The sequence below is a fragment of the Equus asinus genome, chromosome 10 (genome assembly GCF_041296235.1).
Source record: "Equus asinus isolate D_3611 breed Donkey chromosome 10, EquAss-T2T_v2, whole genome shotgun sequence".
Lineage (NCBI taxonomy): Eukaryota > Metazoa > Chordata > Mammalia > Perissodactyla > Equidae > Equus > Equus asinus.
This window is the reverse complement of record NC_091799.1, coordinates 48,850,176-48,877,531: the sequence shown is the minus strand read 5'-3', so window position 1 is coordinate 48,877,531 and position 27,356 is coordinate 48,850,176. Positions and strand designations below refer to the sequence as shown.

Below are 27,356 nucleotides of genomic sequence, written 5' to 3'. Positions count from 1 at the left end.
AGGACATGAGTTCGAGATGCCCCAGTTTAATCAGCCAAGAATCTTGTGTGCTTGTAGATTATCTACACAGACCAGACAAGAGCCTGATCTAAGTACTAGAACGACCAATACAAATTTGACTCAGTAGATTATTTTCTCTGCACCATACTCCTCCTTTAGGGCAGGGCATCATGGCACTGATTCCAGCATCACTAAGTGAGTATGCTGGCACCTGCTGAATGAAGAGGATACTTTATACCTGGAAAAAACTACACAAGCAATCATCTGTAAAACTGTGAGCAGGGGAGGATGTTTAGTTTAAGAAAAAAACACATCCAATACTAGAATTTTATATCAGAAAAAAGCTATTTTTTTTTATAATACAAATTACATAAAGGAAAGGTGGACATAATGATAAGTGATCCTCAACCACAGCATGAATGTTTAGGATTTTTAGATGCACCGAAAGAACATTCACCTCCAGACAAAGATCTTATCTTTCTGCAACCCTAAGATTTTTGGAGGGCACTCCAATCTAGTCCTTGCTCAGGAAAAGAGGGCTCTGCAGGCCTAGCCTTACCATCCACATCAAACACAGGTGTAGGATGTCACATTCTCCACATCTGGAGCTCCATCAGGCTGCTCCCCCTCCGCTGCAGTCCCATCCAGTGACACTGCAGACACGGGGCGAGGCAGCAGTATCACACCGATGTTAATCAGGAAAGGAAGACAGCGCAATCTTGCTTCCAAGATTTCACATGTGGAAACATGCCTTGGCAGTGAGGGGTAGCCCAAGGCCCTTCCCATGAAAAGAAGCAGGCACAGGGGCCAGGACACAGGCTCCATTTTGACCCAATGTTTATTGTCCTTTTACAACATGTCATTTTTGGTTTAGAAACTGCTTGTGATTAGTTTTCCAACATTAACCGAAAAGCATGTAAAGTAAAATCAACCTATTCTCTATATAAACACCCAGCAACTGTGGCCCTTCACCCTCCTTCCTAGGTTGGGTAGGGGGAAGAAGGGAGGGCTTGGGCAGCATTGAGTGACGTGCAGATGCTTTACTGTGGGGAGTGGCGACAGTGCCTCGGTTCACACCCACACAGGTCCCTGCACTGTCCCAAACTACAACAGAAATGGTGTAGGCCCAAGGCCCAATTCCCTGTTGGTAATTCACTCTCCGCCTCCCAAATGAAAATCACTTTTATTTTTATCGCTTTTGTTACGTTTTGTTTTTTTTCAACAGAAAGCCCCTTGTCCAGAGTCTGACTGTAGCTGAACTGTTCAGACTAAGAAATGGAGCAGGCCATGGGCGCACCCCTGGTCCCTCCTGGGCGGGCGCCCCCACCCTCAGGGAACAAGGTCCAGCCAGGCCAGCTTGTTGCACGCTGGCCACCACCACTTAGCCATACAGGTCATCGTCATTGTCTTCCGTGTACACACTGCCACCTGTGCCACCTCCACTGCCCTGACTGGGGCCAGCTCCACCTTGGTTTCCTGAAGGGAATCTGTGTGCACAAGAGCAGAGCCAAAAAAGAGGGTTAGGACAGGGCCTGTGTAGAATTTTCACAACTAACCCTTCTAGCCTCCTTAGGACTCCCACTACCTTGGCTGTACAGTTCCCCAAGACAACCTAAGCACTGCCCACTGCAACCTGCTTACCTGAAGCTGCCAAAGCCCCGACTCTGCTGAAGGGTCTGAGCAAACATCTCGTATTTCCGGATGTCATTGTCACTGACAGATCGGCGGGCAAAGCGCATGGCTTCCTCAAAGTGATCTCGGCGGATCTCAGGCACTGGATCATCCTCTTCCACCTCCTGCGGAGTTGGTAAACACAGACCACCAGGGCTGGTTAAGGCCCAGCCTGGATTCCTTCTCTGGCCTCCCTGCCCCCCATTATTGCAGTAGCTTATTGGTCTCCCTGCCTCTCCAATCCAATTTAAGTCTCCAGGCCAATCTTCCTAAAATCGAGTCACTGCCCTGCTGAAAACCTGTCAATGCATTCTGGAAAAGGCAAAACTGTAGGGACAGAAATTATATCAGTGGTTGCCAGGGGCTCAGGGTGGTAAAAAGAAGCTGACTAAAGTAGCATGAGGGAACTTTTTGGGATGACAGAAATTTCTGTATCTCAACTACGGTAGCAATTACAAAACTTAAACACATTTGTCAAAAAACCATGGAAATAGTACACTCAAAAATGGTGAATTTTACTATATGTAAATTATACCTCAATACACCTACATTTTGTTTGTTTGAGGAAGATTAGCCTGAGCTAACGTCCACCACCAATCCTCCTCTTTTTGCTGACTAAGACTGGCCCTGAGCTAACATCTGTGCCCTTCTTCCTCCATTTTATATGTGGGATGCCTGCCACAGCATGGCCTGATGAGCTCAAAGGTCCAGGCCTGGGATCTGAACCCGCAAACTCCAGGCCACGGAAGCAAAGCATGAGAACTTAACTGCTGCGCCACCGGGCTGGCCCCAATACACCTAAATTTTAAAAAGAAATGTCAACGGCTCTCAGTGCTTACCACATCTGAATGACACTTTACCAAGTGGCCTCACTTCCAGTAAGATATACCCTCTTAAATCTAACCAGGTTTTCCCCAATTCCTGCAATCCTACTTTTCAAGTAGCTTACTTGGGCTCTTCTGTCAAAATTCTACTCTTGGAAGCCAGCCCAGTGGTGTAGTGGTTAAGTTCCGTGCACTCCGCTTTGGCAGCCCGGGGTTTGCCAGTTCAGAACCATGGCACAGACCTCCACCACACATCAAGCCATGCTGAGGCGGCATCCCACATACAATACAAAACAGAGGAAGACTGGCACAGATGTTAGCTCAGGGACAGTCTTCCTCAGGGAAAAGGAGGAGCATTGGCAGGAGATGTTAGCTCAGGCCCAATCCACCCCCTCAAAAAAAAAAAAAAAAAAAAAAGAAAGAATCCTACCCTCCCTTCATAGCCCAGGTCAAACCCTGTCTCCTCCACTAAGAAGCCACTCCAATTGCTGTGAGTTCCAAGACATTGCTCCCTAGGATTCATTTATCAGTAGTTTCTAGACTTTTATGAAAGGGAGAAGAGATGTCACAGACTCCCTCCATTCATTCAGTAAGTCTCTAACATTATGCCATGACATGGTGAGAAAGAAGTAAGATGATACAGAGTACCTATCTACACACACACATGATTTTGCATTTAACTTGAGGCGTTACTTGGCAGGTTCTAAGCCCTGTTCTGTTTGTTTATCTATACAATCGCAGCTTGATTTCCCTCATGGAGCCCAGCCCAGTTCAGACTGAGCATTAGTCTGGCCATCTCTTCTCAGCCTTTCTAATTCCAGACCAAAGGGGTGAACCCCAGCATTCTTTCTCTTTGAGGCCCTGCTAAACATCTCAGTCAGATTATCTTTCAAAAACTTTATACTCTTAACTCCATGCATGGTAGAAACTGTCCCCTGGCTCCCCATGACTGGCACATTTGGGGAAAGGGTGCCTACTCACCATGGCATTGGTCTGCCTCTCCCGTTCTCGCCTAATCTCACTCTCAATAGATTCACGGATGGCCAGCTTGCAAGCACGCTGGCAAATCTCTGTCAGGTCAGCTCCTGAGAAGCCATTAGTCATCTTCGCAAGAAATTCCAAATCCACGTCCTAAAAGCAGCAACAGAGCTACCTGAGCATTTAGCCTCTCCTCCCCTGTGATACACTGATCTCGAGCCACCCAAGCACTCCCAATTCTAGTTTGTCCCATTTTTGGCACCTTATTTTATCTCTGACTCTAGATTATCCTAATACCCTCAAATCTTCCAACTTCCTTTACACCCTAACTCCAGAAATCCCTAATGGAATCTTGTCCAGGAACCAAAGAGCACTCCACACTAGCCTAAGGACTCAAAAAGGTCCCCCACTGGCCCATGACCTTGCACCTGCCTTGGCAACCGGGGACTTGCGCAGGTTGGCCTTGAGGATGGCAACTCGGGACTTCTCATCAGGAAGCGGAATGTAGATGAGCTGATCAAGGCGGCCAGGTCGCAGGATGGCAGGATCGATGATGTCAGGCCGGTTGGTAGCACCAATGATAAACACATTCTTTTTTGTGGACATGCCATCCATTTCTGTCAGGATCTGGTTGATGACTCGGTCAGCAGCCCCACCACCATCTCCAATGTTACCACCACGGGCCTTGGCAATCGAATCCAGCTCATCAAAGAATAGTACACAAGGGGCAGCTTGGCGGGCCTGTGGGAAGGACAGGGGGACTCAAGCATTAGCACAAGTGGGTCTCTCAGACCTGAGTGGGAAAAGAAAATAAAGTGACCTTCACTGCCACAGCTGAGCTGCCAGAACGAGATGGTCCTAACCCCCCAAAGAAACAACCTCTATCCCTACCTTACCCCCAAGCAAGTGAATAGATAGCCCAGCCACGTGTAGCTCACCTTGTCAAAGATTTCCCTGACATTGGCCTCAGACTCTCCAAACCACATGGTGAGCAGCTCAGGACCCTTGATAGAGATGAAGTTGGCCTGGCACTCATTAGCGATGGCTTTGGCCAGCAAGGTTTTCCCACAGCCCGGAGGTCCATAGAACAATACCCCCTTGGAGGGTGTCATGCCGAACTTCAGGAATTTGTCTGGGTGCTCTACAGGATACTAAAAGGAAAAGGAAAGAGGGCTCCAGGATCCGGCATAGTGTGAAAGAAACCTAACGAAACAGAAGCATTCCCCCCTACCCCACCACTCCACGGTGGAAGACCCAGGTTCCCTAGAAGCAGGCTCCTTAGCACCTCCAACCTGAGAATACCAGCCTCCTGAATTATGCTCTCACAATTCCTGCAATGAATATGCCAACACCCCCAAGACCACTCAGTTCAATTACAATGTACTGAGGCAGTGACTTACCCTGGACCAAGCTACCCTACCTGGACCAGCTCCTGAAGCTCACGTTTGACATCCTCCAGGCCCCCAATGTCCTCCCAGGTCACCTGTGGCACCTCCACCACAGTTTCCCGCAGTGCTGATGGGTTGCTCTGGCTCAGGGCCCACTAAAAAAGGAAGAAAAATGGGATGAGACTTGCCAGGGGAGAGGTCAAAGTGCATGTGTGTATACCTGAGATGGAGGTGCAGTTCTCACCCGGAAGTCATCCATAGTAACCGCCAGGGAGTTCATGACCTCAGCATCGATGGTCTCATCCTCCAGGTCAATGAGGTCCATCTTCTTGCGGATGGCCTGCAGAGCAGCCTCCGAGCACAGGGCTGCTAAGTCAGCGCCCACATGCCCATGAGTCTCATTGGCTACCTGCAGAGAGAAGATCTACTTACTATCCCATCTCTAAGACAAGCTGCCTTAGGAAGCTCAGAGACAACAGAATCCTGGCCCCTTCCCCCGACTCCTATCTCTGGGTTCTCCCATTTCCCTTTCACTGGCTGTGTTTTAAGTATTCAAACCTGGACTTCGGGCCTGGCAATAAAGCTGCCCCCAAAATTCTGGTTTACTCTAACATAGTGTCAACTGAGAAACATGCCAAATCCAGTTTCCGGGATTCAATCTCAGATCATTTCCCTTTCCTTGCCCAGGAATCAAAATCAATCTCCTCAGGGGCTGGCCCCGTGGCCGAGTGGTTAAGTTTGCATGCTCCGCTGCAGGCGGCCTGGTGTTTCGTTGGTTCAAATCCTGGGCACAGACATGGCACTGCTCATTAAACCACGCTGAGGCAGTGTCTCACATGCCACAACTAGGAGGACCCACAAGGAAGAATATACAATTATGAACTGGGGGGCTTTGGGGAGAAAAAGGAAAAAATAAAATCTTAAAAAAAAAAAATCCATCTCCTCGTATCTTAAGCTTATGTCCCTAGCCAGTCTCTTCAACTGCCTGGAAACAGATATCCTAACTCCTGGCCAGCCCTCATCACCACCCCACCTGTTCCAGGTCCACATCATCTGCCAGCTTCATGTTCTTGGTGTGGATCTGAAGAATTTCCAAGCGTCCTGTAGCATCAGGGATTCCAATATCTACCTCCCTGTCAAAGCGACCTGTGGGACAGTGTGTGAACACAGAGAGGGCTCATTTCTGGTCAAGAGGGAAGAAGGGACAGGCCTTAAGTGACCAATCATCACAGTTTGCCCAGGACTGTCCTGGTTAGCAATGAAAACTCTATGTCCTGGGAAACCCCTCAGTCTAAGGCAAACCAGGATGGCTGGTCACCCTAGACAGGACATGGGATAAGTGAAAGGACCCCTTGGCCCTATCACTGCAAACAGGTTCAAGAAATCCTCAGAAGTAGATGACTTCAAAGAAGGACAGATACGGGATCAAAGAAATACAGCCCAGTAGAGCCATTATCTCCTTATGAGCAAGGACAGGGTTGAAAGAAATTTGGGATCCTTACCAAAACGTCGTAGGGCTGGGTCAATGCTGTTGGGTCTGTTGGTTGCTGCCATGACAATCACATGTGCTCTTTGCTTTAGGCCATCCATAAGGGTCAACAACTGTGATACAATACGCCGCTCTACCTCCCCATGGGTCTGTCAGGACAGGATGTCTGGTCAGAAGTGAAGTCACGACCTTTCAACCCCCTACTATCTCCCCTCGGCTAAGTTCCTACTTTCTCTCTCTTGGGAGCGATGGCATCCAGCTCATCAATGAAGATGATAGCAGGAGCATTCTTCTCTGCTTCCTCAAAGGCTTTACGAAGGTTGCTCTCAGACTCACCAGCCAACTTGCTCATGATCTCAGGACCTAAAAAGCATATAGAATGGAGGCAATGACAAACTCCATCCTTCCTCAATCCCAAAAGAAATCAAATATCTTGTTTGCCCAACCCAGAGACAGGTCCTGGGTGAAAATGTGGTAACCTCTACCTACTTTCTCATAGTCTCAACTCGCCACTATCCCAGGACAGCCACCAGGCCAGGCTGGGGAGAAGCCAAGAGACTCAGTACACTTATCTCATAGAAGAGCTGAAAGTGTGAAAATGACAGCAGATGCTCTGGAACCTCTGGCCAGAACAGGAGAAACAACACACCAGCTGGATTCTACCAGCTAAATATCATTCTCAAAGAGCCAGCTGATCGCAGCCAATCTTCCCCCAAACGCTCTCAAATAAATGAGCATAGATTTTTTGAGTTCTCATTCTCACTTGCTCCCCCTAAATGTCTTCAGCCTGTCCACCAATCTTTCTCAAGGGGCACAGATCAGGGGGCACCAGAGTAGAGTAACTTCCCCTTGCTGCTTATCTATCTGTAATGTACCCCAACAGATGAAAGATGCTCAAGTTTACATGAGGGCATATGTGCAAATAAATGTGTCAATGGGTTCTCCAACTCATGAGACTGGATCATGCTAAGGTTAGTGTTGAATCCAGCCAAACATAAGGTGAACCAAGTCTCCTACCATTGATCAAGAAGAAGAAGGCTCCAGTCTCATTTGCTACAGCTCTAGCAATCAGGGTCTTCCCAGTTCCAGGAGGTCCATAGAGCAGGATTCCCCGAGGAGGCTGAGGAACAGTAAAGAGGACGTCATTAGGTTCATACTCTTACCTTCTCCTAATCTCATCCACCCTAAAATGGCTTCCCTAGGGCTCTACCTAGAGAAAGAATCAGACCTCAACCCTGACACCAGTTAAGAATGAGCCCTCGGCAGTAGCTGCTAGGAATACAGTTTATTTCACACCATACTCCTCTTATCAGGAAAGAAAATACTGCTAGAAACCTGACAACGCTTATGATTGCAACCTGCATAGGAGAATAAGGGCAGAAAAATCAGCCTAAGAAACTCTAGTGTGAGTCTGAAGATCCTAAAGATGAGGGAAAAGCAAGAGACCATTAGGCCAAGGGCTTGACTTTAGACAGACAAGGGCCAAGGACTAGCTTAGCCATTTAGGAGTGTGCCAGAGGTTCACTCAGTCCGGTAATGACAACCCTCCAGGATTTATTATCGTGTTGGAATGCTTTTCCTTACCGCCAACCACAAGTTTTCCTCTTTGAAGCTGTCTTTTCTGTGGCCTCATCCACAAGCAGCACATGAGAAGGGCCCACATAGAAGATAAAATTATTTGCATGGCGCATACTAGGGAAAGGGGTGATAACTTCACCTTCAGCATGTCTCATCATATGGAAATGGCTGGGAAATTACATTCTAGAACAACAGTTCTCAAATGTTTTGGACTCGGGACCCTTTACACTCTGCAAATTCAACTTCTACTTCTATTGGGCAGCATTGTTCTGGAACAAGGCAGCAAACAATGTGAGATTTGTTTTTATCAGGTCCATGAGATGATAACGGTTTTTACATTTTTAAAAGGTTTTAACAAAAAAGATACGTGACAGAGAACTTAACTGGCCCGCTTTGTTCCAATCCATTAGTAGCTTTAATGAACTTACAGCCCTCTATAAACACAAGGAGGGCATTACTGCCTCTCTAAGCCAAGGCAACAATGAAACATAGTATGAAAACAGGTCTGGGGATTAGACACCCAATACTCATTAATTATCACCCTACACTACATCCCACAGCCCAGGATGCCCACCTTTACGCCAATTGCCTTAAAAAGGGCAGGATGTCTCAAGGGCAGCTCCACCATCTCCTTTATCTGAGCTAGCTGTTTCCTGCAGCCACCAATGTCATCATAGCCTACTTCATTCAAGGATTCTTCCTCATCCTGAATATGAAGGAGATAAAGAAAAGGAGAAGGCAGGAGTATCAGCAAAACTATCAGCAAAAGTTGAGTTTCTCCAAATCTTTTCACAATATGTTGTAGAGAAATCTGCTGTATGAGGAGATGCTCCTCTAAAAGGATCCTGCCTCTAAGAACAACTCTAAAAGTTTCAAAGCAAAGATTTCTAGCATAACCTTTCTCTCTCACACTGTCCTTAGTCTTACCGAGAAGGGATCCCCCTCTAAGACCTGAGGCTTGAAACTCTGGGAAACAGGCAGAAGTCTGGGTGCCATCACCAGCATCACTTCTCCAAAAATTATTCCAACCACTTAGATCCTTTGGGTTCAATCTAGATTTTTAAAATTACTGGTATCAGATACTTCTAAGAAACCCCTAGGCCCAGAAAGGAATAGCTAGGAGGTTTCCCACCTCTGGAAAGAAGTTTAGGGCCAGAAAACACTCAGTCTTGATAGCTACCACATGACTGCCCCACTGAGTAATCAGAGACAGGGAGTAATCAGGATCAGGGAGAGAACTCACCTCTCGTTTGATAGGCTCCCCTTCACAGTGGATCACCGTGTCTGGAGCAACAATGCAGTAAGGGCTGGGATCTGTCTCCACTACTTTGAATTCTACAGCTCTCATTCCACCCCGGACAAGGAAAATGTCTCCTGTGAGAGCAATCAGCACGAGGGCAGTTAAAGGTGTCAACTACCAGACCACATAAGAATTCCTCATCAGAACATAGGGTCTAGAATGCCAAGTTCACTAAACATTGCCCTTTCTCCTTCCCACCATGCTATTAAGAATTAGGTAAGGGGCCGGCTCCGTAGCCGAGTGGTTAAGTTTGCGCCCTCCACTGCGGTGGCCCAGGGTTTCGCCGGTTCGGATCCTGGGCGTGGACATGGCACCCCTTGTCAGGCCATTAGGTAAGAGGAGAAAGCTAGACTGTGACGAGTCCCTCTGCCACTCAAGAGGATAGTGAGCAAAACCTGATGTGCCAGAAGTCCATAAGGTTTTTGACTTCTGGGGTATAGGTAAACCAAGCTTTCACAACCAACACCAACAGTAGAGCTGTGCTAAATATTAAATACACTTGGGACTGAAACACAGCCAAAATGGCCCACCACCTCCTTCAGAGATACAAGAGAAAATAGCTTACTCTACTGGAGCAGGAAGTGGGAATGGGGGAACAGTGTGTGGGGGAGGAATGGGAAAGGAGAGAGTACACATGAGCATGTGTGCAGAATGCATGTGTATGCAAACGTACATGAGAAAGAAACAAAAATGTTCCAAAGTTTACTCCCAAGTACCCCTACAAGCAACCATCCTTAATCTCAGTCCCTAGAATTCTCTCTCACCTTTCCGGATGGGTCGATAAGCTTCCAGGAAGTACGGCTTAAGGTATACCTCAAAGAGATTGCCAGTGATGCCTTCCACCGTGTCATCGATGGGCAGCACATGGATACGTTTGCCGTACTTCACATCGGGGCATGGCTGGATGCTGAGGATGACAAGCAGACTCCACGTTACCAACCACACTGCAGCCCCAAGCACTGGGTGTCCAAAAGGGCCTGGCACAGAGAGCTGATGGCGAGCGAAAGAAAAAAGGCAGGGATGGCTTTAGGTGAAGAGAGGCAGAAGGGCAGGGTGGGAGTGAGGGCAAAGGAACAGCCAAACAGAACTAAAACAAAAAACAGGTCATACTCAGGGCGTGGTAGTAGCAGTAGTCAACAGAAGAAGCTACTGGGGCTACCCACGCCTAATTAGTGAGCCCAAAGAAAGACCCCCACATCTGGAATTCCCACAAAGACGACATGGGAGAGAGCGTCTTCAGTGAGAGAAATCCAAGGATGACCCATTTTGGCTAATATTGGTGACCCAATATTACAAAGGGAGGCCTTAGTCTGACAAGTGTCAGGATCAGAGAAATAGAAGTGAAAAAATAATCTCAGCCAGGTGGTCAAAGCACCTTGAGAAAGTGACTAAGCACCTCCAGAAGAAAAGCTACATGGAACCTAAAATCCATAAAAAAGAATCAGAAGCCTGAGATATTCCTGGCCAGGTGACAGGTGGTTGGGTAGCAGTGGCTAGAGATGACACCAAGATAGGAGAGTCTCTTGGCTAAACTGAAGTCCCAAGTCACCCAGCCTGGAGCTATCCTGGGTCTGGCTCAAACTACACCTCTCTCCTGGATTAACTTGGATCCTTAAAAAGACCTGCTAGGAGTCCACCTTCTATGCCCACACTCCTGCCTCATTCCAACCCCAACACAAGCCATTAATCCCAAACAATAGTGAAGTTATCTGGCAAACACATGCCCTGAAATGGTATCCTAAACCAGGGTCTATGGTGTGACAAATTATATCTCTGGTAGAAAAAATAAAGGCATCAAGAAAGTCACAGAAACGCCAACTTGTCCCAAGGGTCATGCAGAGGCAGATTTTCAGTCCCAAGGAAGTAGAACCAAAACCTAAAGACAACCCTGAAACATAAATCTTCCCATGGCTAGAAGGCTTCCAATATCTCCAGCTGCCAAGGCCTTCGTTGGGGTCCTGCCTGTAATGCAGGCTGTCGCTGGCCTCCCATCCCTAAGGGGCCAAAAACCCCACACACACCTGATGACATCCCCTAGGTGTACGCGAAGGTTATTCCGAACAACTCTATTCATTCGAATCTTCTCGTCAGAACACGTGTCATCAGAAAGCACAATGCACACAGCTTCCCGCCTCTTCTTTCCTTTCAGCAACACTGTATCACCTCGGAACAACTGCAGCTCATCCATCTTGGGCTGAGGAAAGAAGGTTAAGGCCTTTGGGTCACTGGGCCAGGGAGTAAGCAGCAGCCCTGGAGGTTGGGACTCCCAGTAAACCCCAGTCTATCTGTGGTCACTGCAAAAAAAATGAGAAAAGAAACCTGGGAAAAGCCCTCAGGTTAAACGAAATAGGAAAGACTGGACTGTGGACCCAACTTACCTGGGACAAGGACACCACACTGTTGTCCTCATTGATGGCTTCATCAACAATTAACCGATTGGGGCGGTTCTTCTGTTTGAGAATGGCTGTTGATAAGTCATCACCTTTTGAACTAGAAAGAGAAAATGAAGTCAGTCCCAATACATACTCTAGTCCCAGTCCCCAGTAGTTTCTAAAGCTCATACTTCAGAGAGAAATAGTGGATAAATGAAGTCATCTCTACATCAGAGAGCTCAGATGAGGGAAATTCAGCCAAGGTCCTAGCACATATTACAATTCCCATTCTAGCAGGTCTTGGCGTTCTGAGCACTGGTATCCTAGCTATAAAGCCCCAAGTGATTTTGCTCTAGGGTCAGGAAACTATGGCCTAAGAAGACAAAATAGAAGTGGAGGCCAAAGTGGCAATTAGAGAAGTGAAAATAGTTTAGACTGATAGAGAATACTGATTAAGAGAAGGGACTCTGTATTCGGTCCTGCTAAGGCTGAATTCCAAACCTGCCAGTGCTCAACTGTAATCTTGGCTAAGTTTTAACCTCTCCAGAAGCTGATGTCTCCATCTGTAAAATGGGAAATACAGTAGTACCTATCTCAGAGGATCACGTCTTAAGTGAGATAATGAATGCAAAATGTTCAACACAATGCCTGGTACATGGTATTAATGGTCACTATGATTAGCACTGCAAAATAAAGCACAAGCTCTTTCTTTGCTAACCTTCTTGCAGAATCAAGTGAGCATGACAACTTCCCATAGGGCTCAGGGAGGCCCCAAGTCCCACCAAGGAAGCCTGGGGACAATGACGCAGAAGCATTAGCACTACACTCCTTACTGGCTAAACCTGCTGAATGCCAGAGCATTCTATGTACCACAGGAATGTCAAACACACAGACCATCAGATTTGAAGGAAAAAAAAAACACTAACAGATCTGGAACCTTCAGAAAGAAGCTCAAGCTTAAAAGGAGCTTCACAGTAATCTCCGCAAAGGCACACAACTCCATGAAGTTGGTTCAAATAGTCAAAACCAAGAAATGCTGAGACATGGGGCAAATCCAAATCCTTCTCACCCAAATCAAGGTTGCATGAATCTAAATTCAGTTTAAACTGTCCAAACAGTTTCTATCATTTCCTAGAAGCTAAGATCATTCACCCAACACTAATTTCTTACCTAGCTCATTTCCAGCCTTTGCTAACTAGACTCAGTGGGCTCTCCCTTTGAAGAGGTACCTCCTCTTAGTAAGGTTCAGGAATACATGAGAATTAACCAAAATAGGGAGGCCCAGACAATGGAGGAAGCAAAGAATTAAATAAAAAAGGATCTTTTTCATGAATTATTTCTTCACTCCACAAATAATGAGTTTATGTTTGTTATACACCAGGCACTGTTCTAGGATCTGGGGATACCTCAGTCAACAAAACAAAACAGTATTCCTATTGGAGATATCTTCACAACTTGCAAGAGAAAGGGAAGCCTGTGCTCTGGAATATGAGCAAGGAAGTTACGGAGTTTTTACATCTTTTGGTCCTGATATACACAATAGAAATATGAATCCCACTCATCTAACAAGGTTTAAGTTTTCTGCTGATCCTCTCACATAAGCTGCATCTTTAATCATGGCCTTTAAACTAGTTTCCAAGAGTGGAGTTTGCTCACTTTAAACTTGCCTCCCCCAACCCAAAAGTGTGGCACTCTGGGGGCAATGCTGCAGGGAAAGCAGTCTTCCCATGCTTATTAACACCCTGGAAGGCAAGTGTGGTCAAGGTGAAGCTGCCGGCAATTTAAAGCCATCAATTCTCCCTCTCCCACACACAACAAAATACCCTCCAAGAGCTGCCCATGTTCCCATTTGATCTATAGGACTGAGGCTAAACAAAAATAAAATGCCACATGCCTCTCGTCATCATAGTTTGTATTTTAACCCCAATTCTAGGAATTTAAGCTATCTTCTAGGAAAGACCTCCAATCTGCCTACCACTCCTGACCCTGGCACTAGAGATGAGTGGTATGCTCTTCCCTTAAAAACTTTTAATCCCACGTCTACTGAGATCGAGGGAAGGCACCTCTAAAAGAGAGAATTCAGCCTGATTACGGACCAACAGCAGTCCTGGAGGGTCTTTGAGGACATCCTCCATTGTCTTCTGCATGAGTCAGACCCTTTCTAGAACCCCAGTGGGCCACAGGGGACTTGGAGTTAGGAGTCATCAAGATGACTTAGAGATTAGAAACCATCTATGGTACCAGGTTCCAAGAATTTTGGATTTTTATTTTGAATCTTAAAAACAAAAGACTGACAGGATAATCTAAGAGAATATTTTAAACTTCAATAAGTAGTCCTTTTAAATAGGCACCTAAGTAATACTTCATCTTGATTCAGAAACTTGAAAAAAAGGAACACACTTCAAAAAACTAAACTCTCCTCGAGTCAAGAAGGTGATTTGCATAGAAGAGTTTTTTTCCTTTTCAGTCTCAAGCTCTTGATTCTAAATTCAATGGGCAAAGGAGACCAGGTTTTATCGTATGCTTTCCCGAAGGGTGGGAAGCCGAGGATTTCTCAACACAGCAGCTTGGGGAAAGGAGCATGTGTGTCTGAAGACACAGGGCAACTTTAACCTTCACTCCACGAAGACTGAAATCTAGGAAGGCCCTCAAAATATGAACCGAGATTCGAACTTTTAGCAGGAACCTAAAATAGTAGAGAGAAGACAAGTTCTGTTCTCCCTGCCCCCATTTCATAACACCAAGGGAAACTGAGTAAAGCTGTCTCGTGTGGAGAACGACAGGCCCAGAGCAGCAGGAAGGCCACAGCGAAAGCAGGCGGCCTCTCCCCAACAGCCCCCACCTCCGCTCGAGGACGCCACCAGGGCAGGCCGGCCGCTCCGCGGGGGCCGTCGTGACTCCCCCGGGCTCGCGGGCCTCCCCGCCTGGGCCTCTGCCTCGGTGTCCGGCCTCTCCGGCCTTCACGTGGCCCCGAGTCCACGCCCACCGGGCCCGGTCGGCGTCGGGCCGGGGCCTGCTCGCCGGGACCAGAGGCCTTCAGCGGCGGCAGGCCGGGTCGCGGGCGGCGTCTCGACCCGCGGGGCCCCGCGCCTGCCCAGCGGGCGGCCATCCCGGCCGGGCCGGACGGCCGTTCCCGGGGCCGAGCGGCCCGAGCGGCCTGCATGACACAGCACGATCCGCCCGGGCCGGGCGAAGCCCGCCTAGGGGGCGCGCGGGCGCGCAGCCGCCCGGCCCCGCTCGCCCCTTCCTCGCCTCCCGCCCGCCCGGCCTCCACCTCCCGGCGCGCCGCGGCGGCACGCACTCACTCGGCTCCCGAGGCCATGGCGCGCGCCTCTCCGGCCGGCGGCTGGGGCGGCCCGAGAGTAACGGCTAGGAAGGGCGGCAGGCGGCCGACTGGGCCGGGCTCGGCTCTCCCGGGCGGGGGCGAGCAGCAGCGACGAGCCCGCAGCGGCCTCCCTCTCGCTTCCTCTCGGCTGCACTTGGGCGGCGGGCGGGCGGGCGGGCGGGCGGGCGGCGCTGGCTCTGATCCGCGAGGGGGGAGCTGCAGCAGCGACTCCGACGACGGCAGTAGACGCTCCGCTGAGACTGAGCAGAGAAGAGCCGAATCATCGGAAGGAGAGGGGCTCTCACCTCAGCCAATCAGCGCCTGCCCCGGGACTCCCGCCCGCCTCCCCGCGCCTCTCCCCAGCAACCCGCGGACCAGAGCCAATCAGGGAACTCGCTTGTGGCCGGGCTCCCGCCTCAGGGAGGCCACATGCCTAGTAACGCCACGTCAATTGGCCGCAACGCTGCGCTTCCTCCATGGATTAGGATTCTCGACCAATCAACGAGAGGAAAAGGGCGAGAGCGACGGGCGAAAGGAGAGCCTTTAATCCCTGGGAGGTGGACTCTCCCACTTGGCTCGAGTTCATTGGCTCCTGAGCTTATCCTGCTGGAAGAACCTGGCACAATGGACTGAACCCTTGTATTAGTCTAGTCCTGTTGTAGTGATAACCTACACACCCGTCTTCTTCCAAAACCTGAGAATCCACCCTAACCCCCTCCTTACTCCTTCAAAACGCTGACTCCAGCCACCCCTCCTCTGGACGTTTTGACTAGCTCCCCAGCTCTTAATCAACTCTACCCTAGTTTCACTGCACCCCCTGGTAACCCTAATTCCACAGGCATTAAAGTTCCTCAGGGCTTGGAGGTACATACTTCCTGTTACCACTGAGTATTAATACTAATGGCTGGAGAAGGGAGGGCACTCAAGTACAGAGAGGGGTCAAAAGGAAACCACAAAACACACAGCAGCTTCAACAGAGCCCAAAGCAGCAAGAAAAGTGCATGCTGATACTTGAAGTCCTTGGGCCCAAAATGTCAATTAGCCCGGACTATATTCAATAGGCAGCTTTAGTGGCATGCTGAATTAATTCACCCTTCACCCCCTATCCATACAAACACATTTCACTGAGAGTCAAATCCCAAATTTCTGCAATGCGGGATTAGGGAGGGGATGAGAAGTCACTCTGACAGACTCAAGAGATCTGCTTGTCCTTCCCCTCTAAGAATCAAACACCTGCCCTTGTCCTGAAAAGCCTTCCCAGACCACCTTCCAGACCCAACTCCACTCATTCTGTCACCTCACACAGGATCCTGGACTTTGGGGCTCTGCTTTTAAGCAAGGGGAAAGACTAAAGCCACTGCTTCCCAAGTAAGGATTCCTGTAGCCCTTTCTTCCACCCAGACCTCAAGCTCATTAAGGTAGATAATGTTGGGACAGGGCATCTTAGACAACCAGCACTCAACTGAATCAGACAACTGTGAGCCTTCCCATTCAAGTATACGTAGTAGGCAGACAAGAGATACATAGGAAATTTTACTCAATACAAGAAAAGGGGAAACAGGAAAAGAGGCGGCATGAGCAAAGTCAATGCCTTGCTACTGGCAGGGAACCAGAACAGCAGTAACTAGGCCAAATTTTGCAGGACTACCACCAACCTCTCCAATGTCAGACTTACATAGGAATGGGCAGCTCCAGCCACATTCCCGAAGGACAGTAAACCAGAAAGCCCTCCCCACAGACAGATGGCCCAGTGGGCCCCCAGCTTAGGCTCTTCAAAACATGGCAGCTACAGGTCACAAGGCTCCAGCAGAGATGTTTGAAACTCTTCAAGAAGGGTTTCACGGTCATGGGGACGGATCCAGCTCAAACAGGTTTCTAGGTACAGGGGCAGAGACCTGGAGACCAAAAAGGGTAACGCCTAAGGGTAAAGGATAGGCAGAAGGTTGGGCAGCCATTCCCTCCCTTTTATTCACCACCACCCCCAAGAGTTCCAAAGATTCCAAGACACCAACTGCCCCTCAGCCCCAAGAGAGCAGATCTCAGCCTCACCATGTAGCATTCTCCTGTGGCAACTTAGTTTGGGCCTCCAGCCTCCGCCAGAAAGCAATGGCCTCATCCCTCCGATCCAGCCTCCTCAGAGTCTGAAGCAGGTGAAAGGAAGCATCTTGATTACCTGGAGCCCAACCCCAGAGTAGAGAGCCTTAGAACTTGACACAGCCTTAAGCATTATTTTATAAAAGGGGAAACTGAGGCCTAGAGTGGAGAAGTATCTTGCCTACAGTCACACACGGAGTCAGGAGTGGGTCATTCCCAACAGTTCCTATCCCTGAGTACTGCCTGCCCAGGACAAAGGGCTCAGCTGACCCTGCTCCAGCCCAGCACACTCCCAGCACAGTTATCTTCTTCGTGTCTGAAGAGACTGGGAAGACAGGGGATCTCCTGAGAGGCCTTCATACACACTTTGTATATGTCTGGTATATGTCTGCACACCTGGGTATATCCCTGGGTATATACAGCACAACCCCATTAACCCCTCCAGTCTGGGAATGTCACTCTTACACTAATCCCCAAGTATCACCCCATGGGCCTCTCTGTCATTGTGTGTACATGTCATGCAAGTATACATACCTGGGCACATCTGCACACTGAGGAGGAAGTCCTGTAGGGCTTTGGTATCTTGGCCACTGGTCACCCATCCTAGTCCACGACTAATCAAGGCAGCTGCCCGAAGCTGTTGTAGTGCCACATCTGACGTACACCCCTGCTCACAGTTGGAAGCAGGTCCTGAGGACCACCACCAAAGTCAAGAAGTGTGTTCCCAGCCACACAGTCACCAACTCACCCCCTTGATCTCTTCTTGTGTCTGGAGTCCCTTTCCCTTAAATCTCCTGGTGGACTGAGACACACGGAAAGGGAACGGACATCCACCACCACCACTTCCAGAAGGGAAGAGGATAAGGGAGAGTTACCTTGTTAATAAAAGATAACAAAGATCACCTTGTTCCTTGTCCGTAGGCGTGGCCCGGAAGAGCAGCTCAAGGCACCTGAAATGGGACATGGAGCAGAGGTGAAGAGGAGTCAACATCAGAAATTCTAGGGCGAGTAGGTAAGAATGGAGCTCACCTAGTCAGGTCCCAATCAGAAAATTATCCCCCCACACTTCCCCTAGGGCTCTGGTTGGCTTCCTGGGCTTACCGGCTAAATTCGCTAATTGCCTCTTTTTGGGCCCCCAGTTGCACCCAGGCTTGGCCCCGAAGCAGATGGGTGGCAGAGACCCAGGGTGGGCAATGTGGTGACTCCTTGGTTCCTTTTCTGGCATTTCCCCACGGCTGGGGCATCTTGGGAAGCAGAGATGACATGCGGCTGAGCAGCTCCTCACATACAGTCAAAGCATCCTGTGCGCGGCCTGCCCGGATCAGCGCTGCTGCTGCCTCCAAGAACACCTCAGGCATACAGGGCCCTGTGGGGCAAGGGGGTGGGGAGATCTGGGGTGGGAGGAGGATGTAGTGACTTGAAAAGACATGAGCCACCCCCAACCTCTTCACCAGGCCCTGGTACCATGCATAGACCACCCATTGCTTGCTGCCCTGGACCCCTTGCTCTGGGAACCTTTCCAGTCTGGCCTCCCATATTGGACAGAGACAAGCAGAGGAAAAAAGAGAAAACAGCAGTCCTGCTCTACTCCAAAGGAGACTCCAACCCTCCCACCCCACTGCAGAGAACCTTAAAGAATACTTACCTTTGGCTCTGAGCCATCCAGCAACAGGGCCAACAGGTCCAAGTAATGCTCCGCAGCGTCCTCTGCCCTGAGGAGTCATAGCCCATGAGCCTCACCTTAGGCCCTAGCAGGGCCCTCCAAAGGCTCTTAGCTAAGAAAAGGATGCTTAAGGGCCCTGGGGAGTGGGAAGGGTGGGGTCTTGGGGCTCCGACCCTAGCTCAGTATGGATCTACCCTCCTTATAGAATGGATTTGAGAAGAGACTACAGAGTTTTAAAGACACGGGTTAGGGTCTGAGTGAAGAGTCCTCAGTTCAGGTCCAGTGGCAAGGCAGGAGGCTGAGGAGTGGGGACCTATGGCCTGCCACTGACTTGTCCATTGCCCCCTGACTCGAAAAAATAGAAGCAGAGTCACACCTCAGGGGAGGCATCAGAAACGGGAAGAGAAGCTCAGGTAAGCAGGGCAGTGGAAGCTCACCTTCCTGTCTGTAGGCATCGGCTTGCTAGCAGGTACTTGGCCTGGCTCTGTGTGCCACAGTAAAGGGGTGAGGCTGGCTCAGGTCGTGGGAGTAGCAACTCTACCTCAATGAGAAGCTGGGGGGCTTCAGAACCGTGAGTAATACTCAAGGCCTAAAAGGGACAAAAAGAAGAAAGTATATCTATCATCTTTGCAAGTCATACTACCTTCTGCTTATACCTTGACTAGTCACCCCAACACAAGCACCTCAGCAATCCCCATATCTTCCCCTGGCACAGTTCCTTACCTCAACCAGTAGCTCCAGGCTCTCCAGCTCTGCTGCGGTGTTCCCCAGTTGCCGATATAGCCTGGAGGCCTCCAGAAGTGCGGGACCCCAGGTTGATCCTCCTTTCAGAGCTGAAAGCAAGTACAGCAGGGCTCTCTGTGGATTGCCCTAGACGGGTGAGAGGACACAAGGCTCAGGTACCGTCCCAAAGCAGAAAGCTGTCCATAACGCCCATGGTTTCCCCAACCCACCCTAGGATTGTCTTTACCATCTTACTGAGACAGGTTCCTAGGGCCGTGTACACCTGGACCAGCACAGGCTGTGGACAGAGACCTGAGGCCGCTTCATGCAGGCTGCTCAGTGCCCTGGACAGCCTCCCTGTGATCAGCTCCTGGAGGCCTGAGGGCAATCAGGGTGTGAGCTTAGAGAGGCCACAGGACAGGAGGTATGATAGGGAAGGTCCACTGAGATGAATGGGACTTGACAGGAAAGGCGGGAGCCAAAAGACCCCTTAAGATAGGGAGTAGGGAGGAAAGGAAGAGTCAGATCACTAGCTGACCTTGGCGATAGGCAGATGCTGTCAGAAGGACATCCCTCAAGCCCCGGGCATCCTGTATGGTCAGTGGGGCATCTGACTCCTCAGCTGGGAGGTTCCAAGTTTTTAGAAGCAGCAAGAGATCCTCAGAGGCCCCACTCTGGGGAGAGAAGGACAATCAGAGGCTCCAAGCCTGTAACCACCCCTTCTTCTCCTGTCTCAGTCTACCCTGGCTGGACCTTGAACTCAGGGGTTCTCCTGATTCCTATTCCCTCAGTTCTAAGAAATACATAGCTATGGAGCGAGGATACAGGAAGTAAGAAAAATCTGGGGCAGGGGTAATCTATTCTAGGGTGCCTCCTCACTCACTATAAGCCCATAAGGACACAGGGTAAGGACCATGTTTGGGGTACTGACAAGAAGACTGAGGCTGGGAGGTGACTTCAGCAAGGTCATGAGAGACCTAACCCTATCCAAGATCATTAAGCTATTTTTTTTTTTTTTTAAAGATTTTATTTTTTCCTTTTTCTCCCCAAAGCCCTCCGGTACATAGTTGTGTATTCTTCGTTGTGGGTCCTTCTAGTTGTGGCATGTGGGACGCTGCCTCAGCGTGGTTTGATGAGCAGTGCCATGTCGGCGCCCAGGATTCGAACCAACGAAACACTGGGCCGCCTGCAGCGGAGCGCGTGAACTTAACCACTCGGCCACGGGGCCAGCCCCTCATTAAGCTATTTTTAAAAACCACACTCGGGGCCGGCTCCGTGGCCGAGTGGTTAAGTTCGCGCGCTCCACTGCGGCGGCCCAGGGTTCGGATCCTGGGCGCGGACATGGCACCGCTCGTCAGGCCACGTTGAGGCGGCGTCCCACATCCCACAACTAGAAGGATCTGCAACTAAGATATACACCTGTGTACAGGGGAGGTTTGGGGAGATAAAGCAGAAAAAAAAAAAAGAAAAAAAGATTGGCAACAGTTGTTAGCCCAGGTGCCAATCTTTAAAAAAAAAAACACACTCTCGGGGCCGGCCTGGTGGCACAGCGGTTAAGTGCACACATTCCGCTTCTCGGCGGCGCACCACCAACCCAGCAGCCTTTCCAGCACATAATGATGCTACTGCAGCTGGGAGGGGTGGGAGAAGGGAACAGACCCTTAGATCCAGATCACTCCTCACATTACCTGGCTGCCATTCAGGGTCTGCAGCAGCAAAGTCAGGTCCCCAAGATGGTCAGTGGTCAGCCAGAGAGCAGCCTGCAGAGCAGCCAGGTGGTGAAGGGCAGGGAGCAGCTCCGGTAGAAGGGAGGAAGAATGGAGGACGGAATCCCACAGCGCACTCAGCCCACATTCCAGCCTGGGCTCCAGCTGCTCCTGGGTCTCCAGTACTGTAGAGTACACACATATACAGCTGAGGTGGGACTTCGTCTCTGGCTTTCTTTTTCTGCAGGAGCCCAAAGGTCACAAAGGGGCTCCTGGTCTGAGAGACACTTCGAGAATCAGAAAAGGGCCTGTCTCTCCATGGAGGTGACAGGTTATGTTGCTCCTCCCATCCACCTTGTAAAGATTTAAACCCAAACGGAGGTTGGCAGGGGCATGGAAGGCAATCTCTGGCCCTCACCTCTTTCTAGGCCCTGCTGGATACCCTGTGCCTGGTCCTCAGTGAAACCCTGGGCCAGGCTCGCCCTCAGGGTAATAAAGTTGCAGATGACAGTCAATTCCAAGGGGAGAACAGGAACAGCGGCAGGGAGCCCTAGAGCAATAAATGTTGATCTCACAGATGGCTCCCCCATAAATGATTCCCAAAATAAGATCTCAACCCAGAGATCACCCCACCCCAACCAAAATGGCCTCAGTAAAGAACCCACCCTTCGGACAGAGAGTTTGGAAAGGGCAGAAAGTTCTCCAGGTTAGACCATTCTGGAAACCACTTCTTCAAATGCTGCCATGTGTGTATGTGCGTGTAAGGAAGAAAAAGATTCCCTTGTACAAAGACGATTCCACTCCAGCCCCACCTGTACCTTAAACAGGATTCTCTGCCCCTTGAGTAATCACCTCAATCCCAGAAATGCAGAAAAGGAACTGGTCTCTAGCTGTGCATGGGAACCGACCATCCTGGGGAGGACCCTGCTTACCCTGCAGACAATGGAGAAGTTCCCTGAACCCTTCCAGTGCATCTTGAGCCAACTGCTGTCGCCTCAGAGACAGACCCTGAGCCACCTGCCAAATGTGGGATGGGGTGTCACTGAGGATTAGTCCTTAACTCTCCCAGTGCAACAGCGACAAGGGATGTCATTCTCCAGTCATTTCCGGCTCTTGAGGAAGGTCAAGCTCATCCCCTCTCCAACGGCTGGGGTAAATCCACTGCAAACCCTTTTATGGGGCTGCAAAGCGAGGGTCCCAGCAACCGCGTTACCTTGGCCTGTCGAACTAGCTGATCATTCCTTTGCCTCCACAGGTCCAGGCAGCTGGCATGTGGTGTTGAGGAGCCCAGAGGGGTCTCGTGGGACCTGGTGGCCGAGGCTGGGCCCGCACACTTGGAGGGGGCTGCTACAGGGTAAGCCCTGCCCGGCCGAAGCTCCCACCCGAGCGGAGGGGAGTCTGTGCGCTTGCGCATCCCGCCGCCTCTCCTGGGCTCCCCTCGAGACCCGGCCGGCGGCCTGCCCTTTCCGGGAAAAGCAGACCCTCCCCTCACCGCTGGCCAGGCCGGCGACCCTCGGCTGCGGTTGGTCTTCAAGGGTTAGTCCCGGCGGGAAAGACGAGGAAGCGATGAGCCTGGCCCCGGCCAGAGAGGGAGGCCCCAACGCCGGAGGCGGGGCGAGTCAGCGGGGATCTCGTGCCGCTCGCCGTCCGCCTGCGCGGCCTTTGGAGGCCGCGGTCCGAAACCGTCCGGCGCCGGAGCCCGCGCTCGGCCAGCCGCGCAGCCCCACGGGAGGCGCGCGCGGTGCGTGCTGGGAGTTGTAGTGCTGCCGCCCCGCGGAGGCAGCCCCGGCAGAAAGCGCCTCCCAGCGACCCTCCGTAGTCAGCCTGTCCTTTTTGTGCTCACCGTAGAGCGCCAGTGCACACACCGCAGTCTGACTGCATGCAGCGTGGCCCTGTGCTGTGCAGCCTGCACTGCTCAACGGTACCTGCCCAATCCTTTCAACAAATGGAGCTAGGAGAATTGGATATCCATATGCAAAAAACCCAACAAAAATACTGCGACCCTTACCATACATGAAATCAACTCAAAATGGATAAGTTGAACTTCATTAAAATTAAAAGCTCTTGTGCTACGAAGACGCGATCAAGAAAACGCAAAGAGGGGCCGGCCCGGTGGCGCAGCGGTTAAGTGCGCACGTTCCGCTTCCGGCCGGGGTCCGCGGGTGCGGATCCCGGGTGCGGATCCAGCATGGCTCAGGCCACGCTGCGGTAGGTGTCCCACATATAAAAGTAGAGGAAGATGGCCACGAATGTTAGTTCAGGGCCAGTCTTCCTCAGCAAAAAGAGGAGGATTGCCAGCAGATGTTAGCTCAGGGCTAATCTTCCTCCAAAAAAAAAAAAAAAAAGCAAAGAAAAGTCTCAAAGTAGGAGAAATTATCTGCAAATCATATATCTCATAATGGACTTGTATCCACAATATATAACTCTCAAAGCTCAATAATAAAAACATTTTTAAAACCATTTTAAGACAGGCAGAAAAATATGAATAGACATTTTACCAAAATAGATACATGAATGGCTAAGAAGCACACAAAAAGATGCTCAGCATCATTAGCCATTAGGGAAATGCAAATTAAAACCATGAGATACCACCGTGCACACACATATAGAATGATTACAATAAAAAATAAAGATAATCCCAAATGTTGGTGAGGATGTGGAGAAACTGGAACTCTCATAAATTGCTGGTGGAAATATAAAATAGTACAGTTACTTTGGAAAACCGTTTGGCAGTTTCTTAAAAAATTAATCATAACCTTACCATAGGACCCAGCAATTCCACTCCAAGGAATCCTCCCAAGAGAAATGAAAACAGATGTCTACACCAACACTTGTATGCAAATGTTCATAGCAGCTACAAAAACATAATGTCCATCAGTTGACCATAGCAATACAATGGAATATGACTCAGCAAAAAAAAAGGGGCAAAAAAATAAAAAATGAATAAAGGCTTTTTAAACAACAAAAATCAAAAGGGGCTTAAAGTGACACATACATCAACATAGATGAACCTCAAAGACATTATTCTAAGTCAAAGAAGCTAGACCAAAAGACCATATATTCCATGATTCCAATTATATGAAATATTCAGAAAAGACAAATCTATAAAAACAGAACACAGATCAGTGGCCTGGAGTGAGATTGGGAATTGATTATAAACAAAGTGTAGGGATTTGTGGGAGTGATGAAAATTTTCTAAAACTAAATTGTGTTACATAGGATGCTGAAAGCACAAGCAACAAAAGAAAAAATAGGTTGAATTGGACTTCATGAAAATTTTAAAATTTTGTGCTTTAAAGGACACTATCAACAAAAGGAAAAGACAACCCAAAGAATGGATAAAATACTTGCAAATCTAATCTGATAAGAGAATTTATATCTAGACTATAAACAATCCTTATGTGGAAATTAATAAAAGAAACCTTAGTTAAATTGGAGTCAGGAAGGCCTGTAGGGGGAGCTCTCATGCCCTATCACACATGGTCAATTATAGCAAACAGGAAGAGATGTCAGCTTGCACCTTGGACAGGAAGCAAAACTACTTTACTACAGATGATTTCTCTCCCCATCCCCTTAACACCCTCCCCAATGGACTTTCCTTTAGGACAGTGCCTTCCTACTCCCCCTTTTTCTCTATAAAAGCAGCTCCCCTCCTTTGTTTTCCAGATTTGCCTATGATTTGCCACAGCATGCACATGCCAAATTACAATTCTTTTGGCTATTCCCAAATAAACTCATTTTGAGGGTAAAATGGGTGAATTCTTTTTTTTTTAGGAAGATTAGCCCTGAGCTAACATCCGCTACCAATCCTCCTCTTTGCTGAGGAAGACTGGCCCTGAGCTAACATCTGTGCCCATCTTCCTCTACCTGATATGTGGGACGCCTACCACAGCATGGCTTGCCAAGCAGTGCCATATCCTGACCCCAGATCCGAACCAGTGAACCCTGGGCTGCCCAAGCAAACTGCACACTTAACCACTGCGCCATCCAGCTGGCCCCTGAATCTGCTTTTTAAGTTGATACTTGTAACTCAAAAAGACAACCCAATTAAAAAACAAAGGATCTGAATGGACAGTTCTCCAATAAGCACAAAATGCTCAACATCATTAGTCATCAAGGACATACAGGGGGCCGGCCTGGTGGCATAATGGTTGAGTTCATGTCCTCTGCTTCAGCAGCCTTGGGGGGGCTTTGTGGGTTCGGATCCCAGGAGAAGACCTACACATTGCTCATGAGCCACACTGTGGCAGGAGTCTCACAAACAAAATAGAGGAAGACTGGCACAGATGTTAGCTCAGGGCCAGTCTTCTTCCCCCAAAAAATAAATAAATAAAAAATAAAAAAAATAAAAATAAAATAAAAGACACGCAAACCCAAACCACCATGAGATACTACTTCACACCCACTAAGATGGTGAGGATCCAAGGTAGATAATAGTAAGTATTGGCATGGATGTGCAGAAATTGGCACCCTCATACACTGCTGATGGGAATGTAAAATGGTACAGCAGCTTTGGGAAAGAGACACACCGTTCCTCAAAAAGTTAAACACAGATTTACCATATGACCTAGCAATTCCCCCCAATTTACCACTTGGTATAAACCCAAGAGAAATGAAAACATATGTCCAAGTAAAACTTGTATATGGATGTTCATAGCAGCATTATTCATAATAACAAAAAGGTAAAAACAACCCAAATGTCCACCAGTGGATGAATGGATAAACAAAATATGATATATCCATGAAATGGAATATTATTTGGCTATAAAAAGAAATGAAGTACTGATACATGGTGCAACATGGATGAAGATTGAAAACATTAGGCCAATGAAAGAAGCCAAATAGAAAAGGCCACATATTGTATGATTCCATTTCTATGAAATGTCCAGAATATGCAAATATAGTCAGAAAGTAGCTTAGCGGTTGCCTAGGGCTAGCGGTGGAGGTGGGGAGGGTTGGAGGGTGAGAGGGAAGAGTATCGAGTTTCTTTTTGGGTTGATGAAAATGTTCTAAGATTGATTGTGGTGGTGGTTTACAAACGTGAATAGACTAAAAATCATTTAATTCTACACCTTAAATGGGTGAATTTTATGGTAAATTGTACCTCAAAAAAGCTCTTTAAAAAGAAACAATAAGTTAGTGTGGAATGGGCCCTGACGTCAAGTAAAAGGCAGGGATAAGAATTTTTAATAGTGTAATGTATCTTTCCCTAAAAAGATCTTGTAGGTAGATCAGGAGAAAAGGAAACAGTGGTTGGCAGATCAGCTGCTTATCCTGAGGCTGAGGGGAACGGGGCTCCCTGAAAAAAAGTGCGGGGGGAACTAAACAAGGATAGGGTAAGGGAATGGGGTCTGAAATCTTTCCCATGGGTGCTAGGGATGGAGAAAGGGTCTTTATTTCTTCTCACAAAGGCACTGTCTATTCACTAAATGATGCTTGGGATCTGTGTCCACCAGACTGAGGAGGGGGGAAGGAGATTTTTTTCCTAATTAATTTTACAGTCTAGCTGGGGCCTAACCTCTCCCCTTGCATTATTAAACCCATTCCTGCCAGAGTTACCAGTGTCCTATCCTCTAGTTGTCTGAAACAGTATATACACTTTTCATCATTTATTTGACCTCTGTAGCACTGGGGACTGTTGGCCATTGATAATTAGGACTCCTCCTTTAGGCCCCACAGCAGTGAACACCTTTACCTCAGCATCACTGCTACTCAGCTTCTCTTCTTCTTCCTGTCAAGCAGAAGTCAGTGCTGACTCACAATTTAACACCTGTTCTTCTCTCTCTCAGTGGTCTCATCTCCTCCTGTCCTGGGCTCTCAAACCTCAAACCCCAGTCCTGATCCTTCTCCTCAGAGCCTCTTCTCCACTCTTTTGATCGACATTTCCACAAAGATTTCATGCCAGTACTTCAACATGACACAGGAGTAGCAAGCTAAATGGAGAGCACAGGACACATGCATGAGGAGCATTATATTCAAACAGTTTTGGCTTCAAGTCAAGAATAATCCATGGGACAAGATGGAATGCTGTGTAAGATGGGCAAGTAGGTCTGATAAAAGGGAGCACAGGTTGGGAAACTAGGGAGGCCTCCACAGAAACGAAGGGCAAAGGGTGTCCTGGAGTGAAACAACACAGTTAAGGAGAAGACACAGCACTACTGGGGCTTTAGAGAGTAAAAGTCTGTGTGCTCCATGATGCCTGGGCTTATCTTTTCAGCCATCTCTGTTATCAGCCAAAGCAGAAA

At 48.9% G+C, this 27,356-nt stretch overlaps 2 protein-coding genes across 5 annotated transcripts; both read right to left on the bottom strand.

The window, feature by feature from the left end:
- Window positions 1–820: 820 nt before the first annotated feature.
- Window positions 821–15,988, bottom strand: VCP (valosin containing protein). Of its 2 annotated transcripts, none has more exons than XM_044779287.2 (17): window positions 14,906–15,988; window positions 11,607–11,718; window positions 11,250–11,422; window positions 9,993–10,135; window positions 9,172–9,302; window positions 8,503–8,634; window positions 7,368–7,470; window positions 6,580–6,713; window positions 6,364–6,499; window positions 5,895–6,007; window positions 5,106–5,270; window positions 4,894–5,016; window positions 4,412–4,624; window positions 3,906–4,214; window positions 3,477–3,626; window positions 1,642–1,796; window positions 821–1,487 (listed from the first exon to the last, which is right to left on the bottom strand). In XM_044779287.2, the coding sequence occupies exons 1-17, from the start codon at window positions 14,920–14,922 to the stop codon at window positions 1,382–1,384; spliced, it is 2,415 nt and encodes an 804-aa protein (XP_044635222.1). In that variant the 5' UTR covers window positions 14,923–15,988; the 3' UTR covers window positions 821–1,381. The 2 variants fall into 2 exon arrangements, with proteins under 2 accessions (XP_044635222.1, XP_070375354.1); XM_070519253.1 differs by having other exon boundaries at window positions 14,902–15,233.
- Window positions 15,989–16,445: 457 nt separating this feature from the next.
- FANCG (FA complementation group G) lies at window positions 16,446–26,822 on the bottom strand. Of its 3 annotated transcripts, XM_070519255.1 has the most exons (15): window positions 26,807–26,822; window positions 23,873–23,965; window positions 22,044–22,128; window positions 21,530–21,661; window positions 21,094–21,296; window positions 19,944–20,079; window positions 19,653–19,783; window positions 19,406–19,552; window positions 19,120–19,271; window positions 18,665–18,731; window positions 18,121–18,410; window positions 17,923–17,969; window positions 17,554–17,709; window positions 16,975–17,098; window positions 16,446–16,820 (listed from the first exon to the last, which is right to left on the bottom strand). In XM_070519255.1, the coding sequence occupies exons 2-15, from the start codon at window positions 23,873–23,875 to the stop codon at window positions 16,712–16,714; spliced, it is 1,782 nt and encodes a 593-aa protein (XP_070375356.1). In that variant the 5' UTR covers window positions 23,876–23,965; window positions 26,807–26,822; the 3' UTR covers window positions 16,446–16,711. The 3 variants fall into 3 exon arrangements, 2 of the variants coding, with proteins under 2 accessions (XP_070375356.1, XP_070375355.1); XR_011506367.1 differs by lacking the exons at window positions 23,873–23,965; window positions 26,807–26,822 and adding an exon at window positions 22,325–22,845 and having other exon boundaries at window positions 16,975–17,066; XM_070519254.1 differs by lacking the exons at window positions 23,873–23,965; window positions 26,807–26,822 and adding an exon at window positions 22,325–22,845.
- Between the last annotated feature and the right edge of the window lie 534 nt (window positions 26,823–27,356).

Bases quoted from the DNA above. Each gene is read 5' to 3' on its own strand.
- VCP (XM_044779287.2), bottom strand. The intron at 6,008-6,363 runs GTAAGGATCCCA...ACTGTCCCACAG, and splicing joins CCCAGCCCTACGACGTTTTG to GTCGCTTTGACAGGGAGGTA. The intron at 5,017-5,105 runs GTGAGAACTGCA...TTCCTTTTTTAG, and splicing joins TTACTATGGATGACTTCCGG to TGGGCCCTGAGCCAGAGCAA.
- FANCG (XM_070519254.1), bottom strand. From the start codon at position 22,525: ATGCGCAAGCGCACAGACTCCCCTCCGCTCGGGTGGGAGCTTCGGCCG. The intron at 22,129-22,324 runs GTAACGCGGTTG...CACATTTGGCAG, and splicing joins AGCTAGTTCGACAGGCCAAG to GTGGCTCAGGGTCTGTCTCT. The intron at 17,099-17,553 runs GTATGTATACTT...GTTGGGCTCCAG, and splicing joins CAGTGTGCAGATGTGCCCAG to GTAATCAAGATGCTTCCTTT.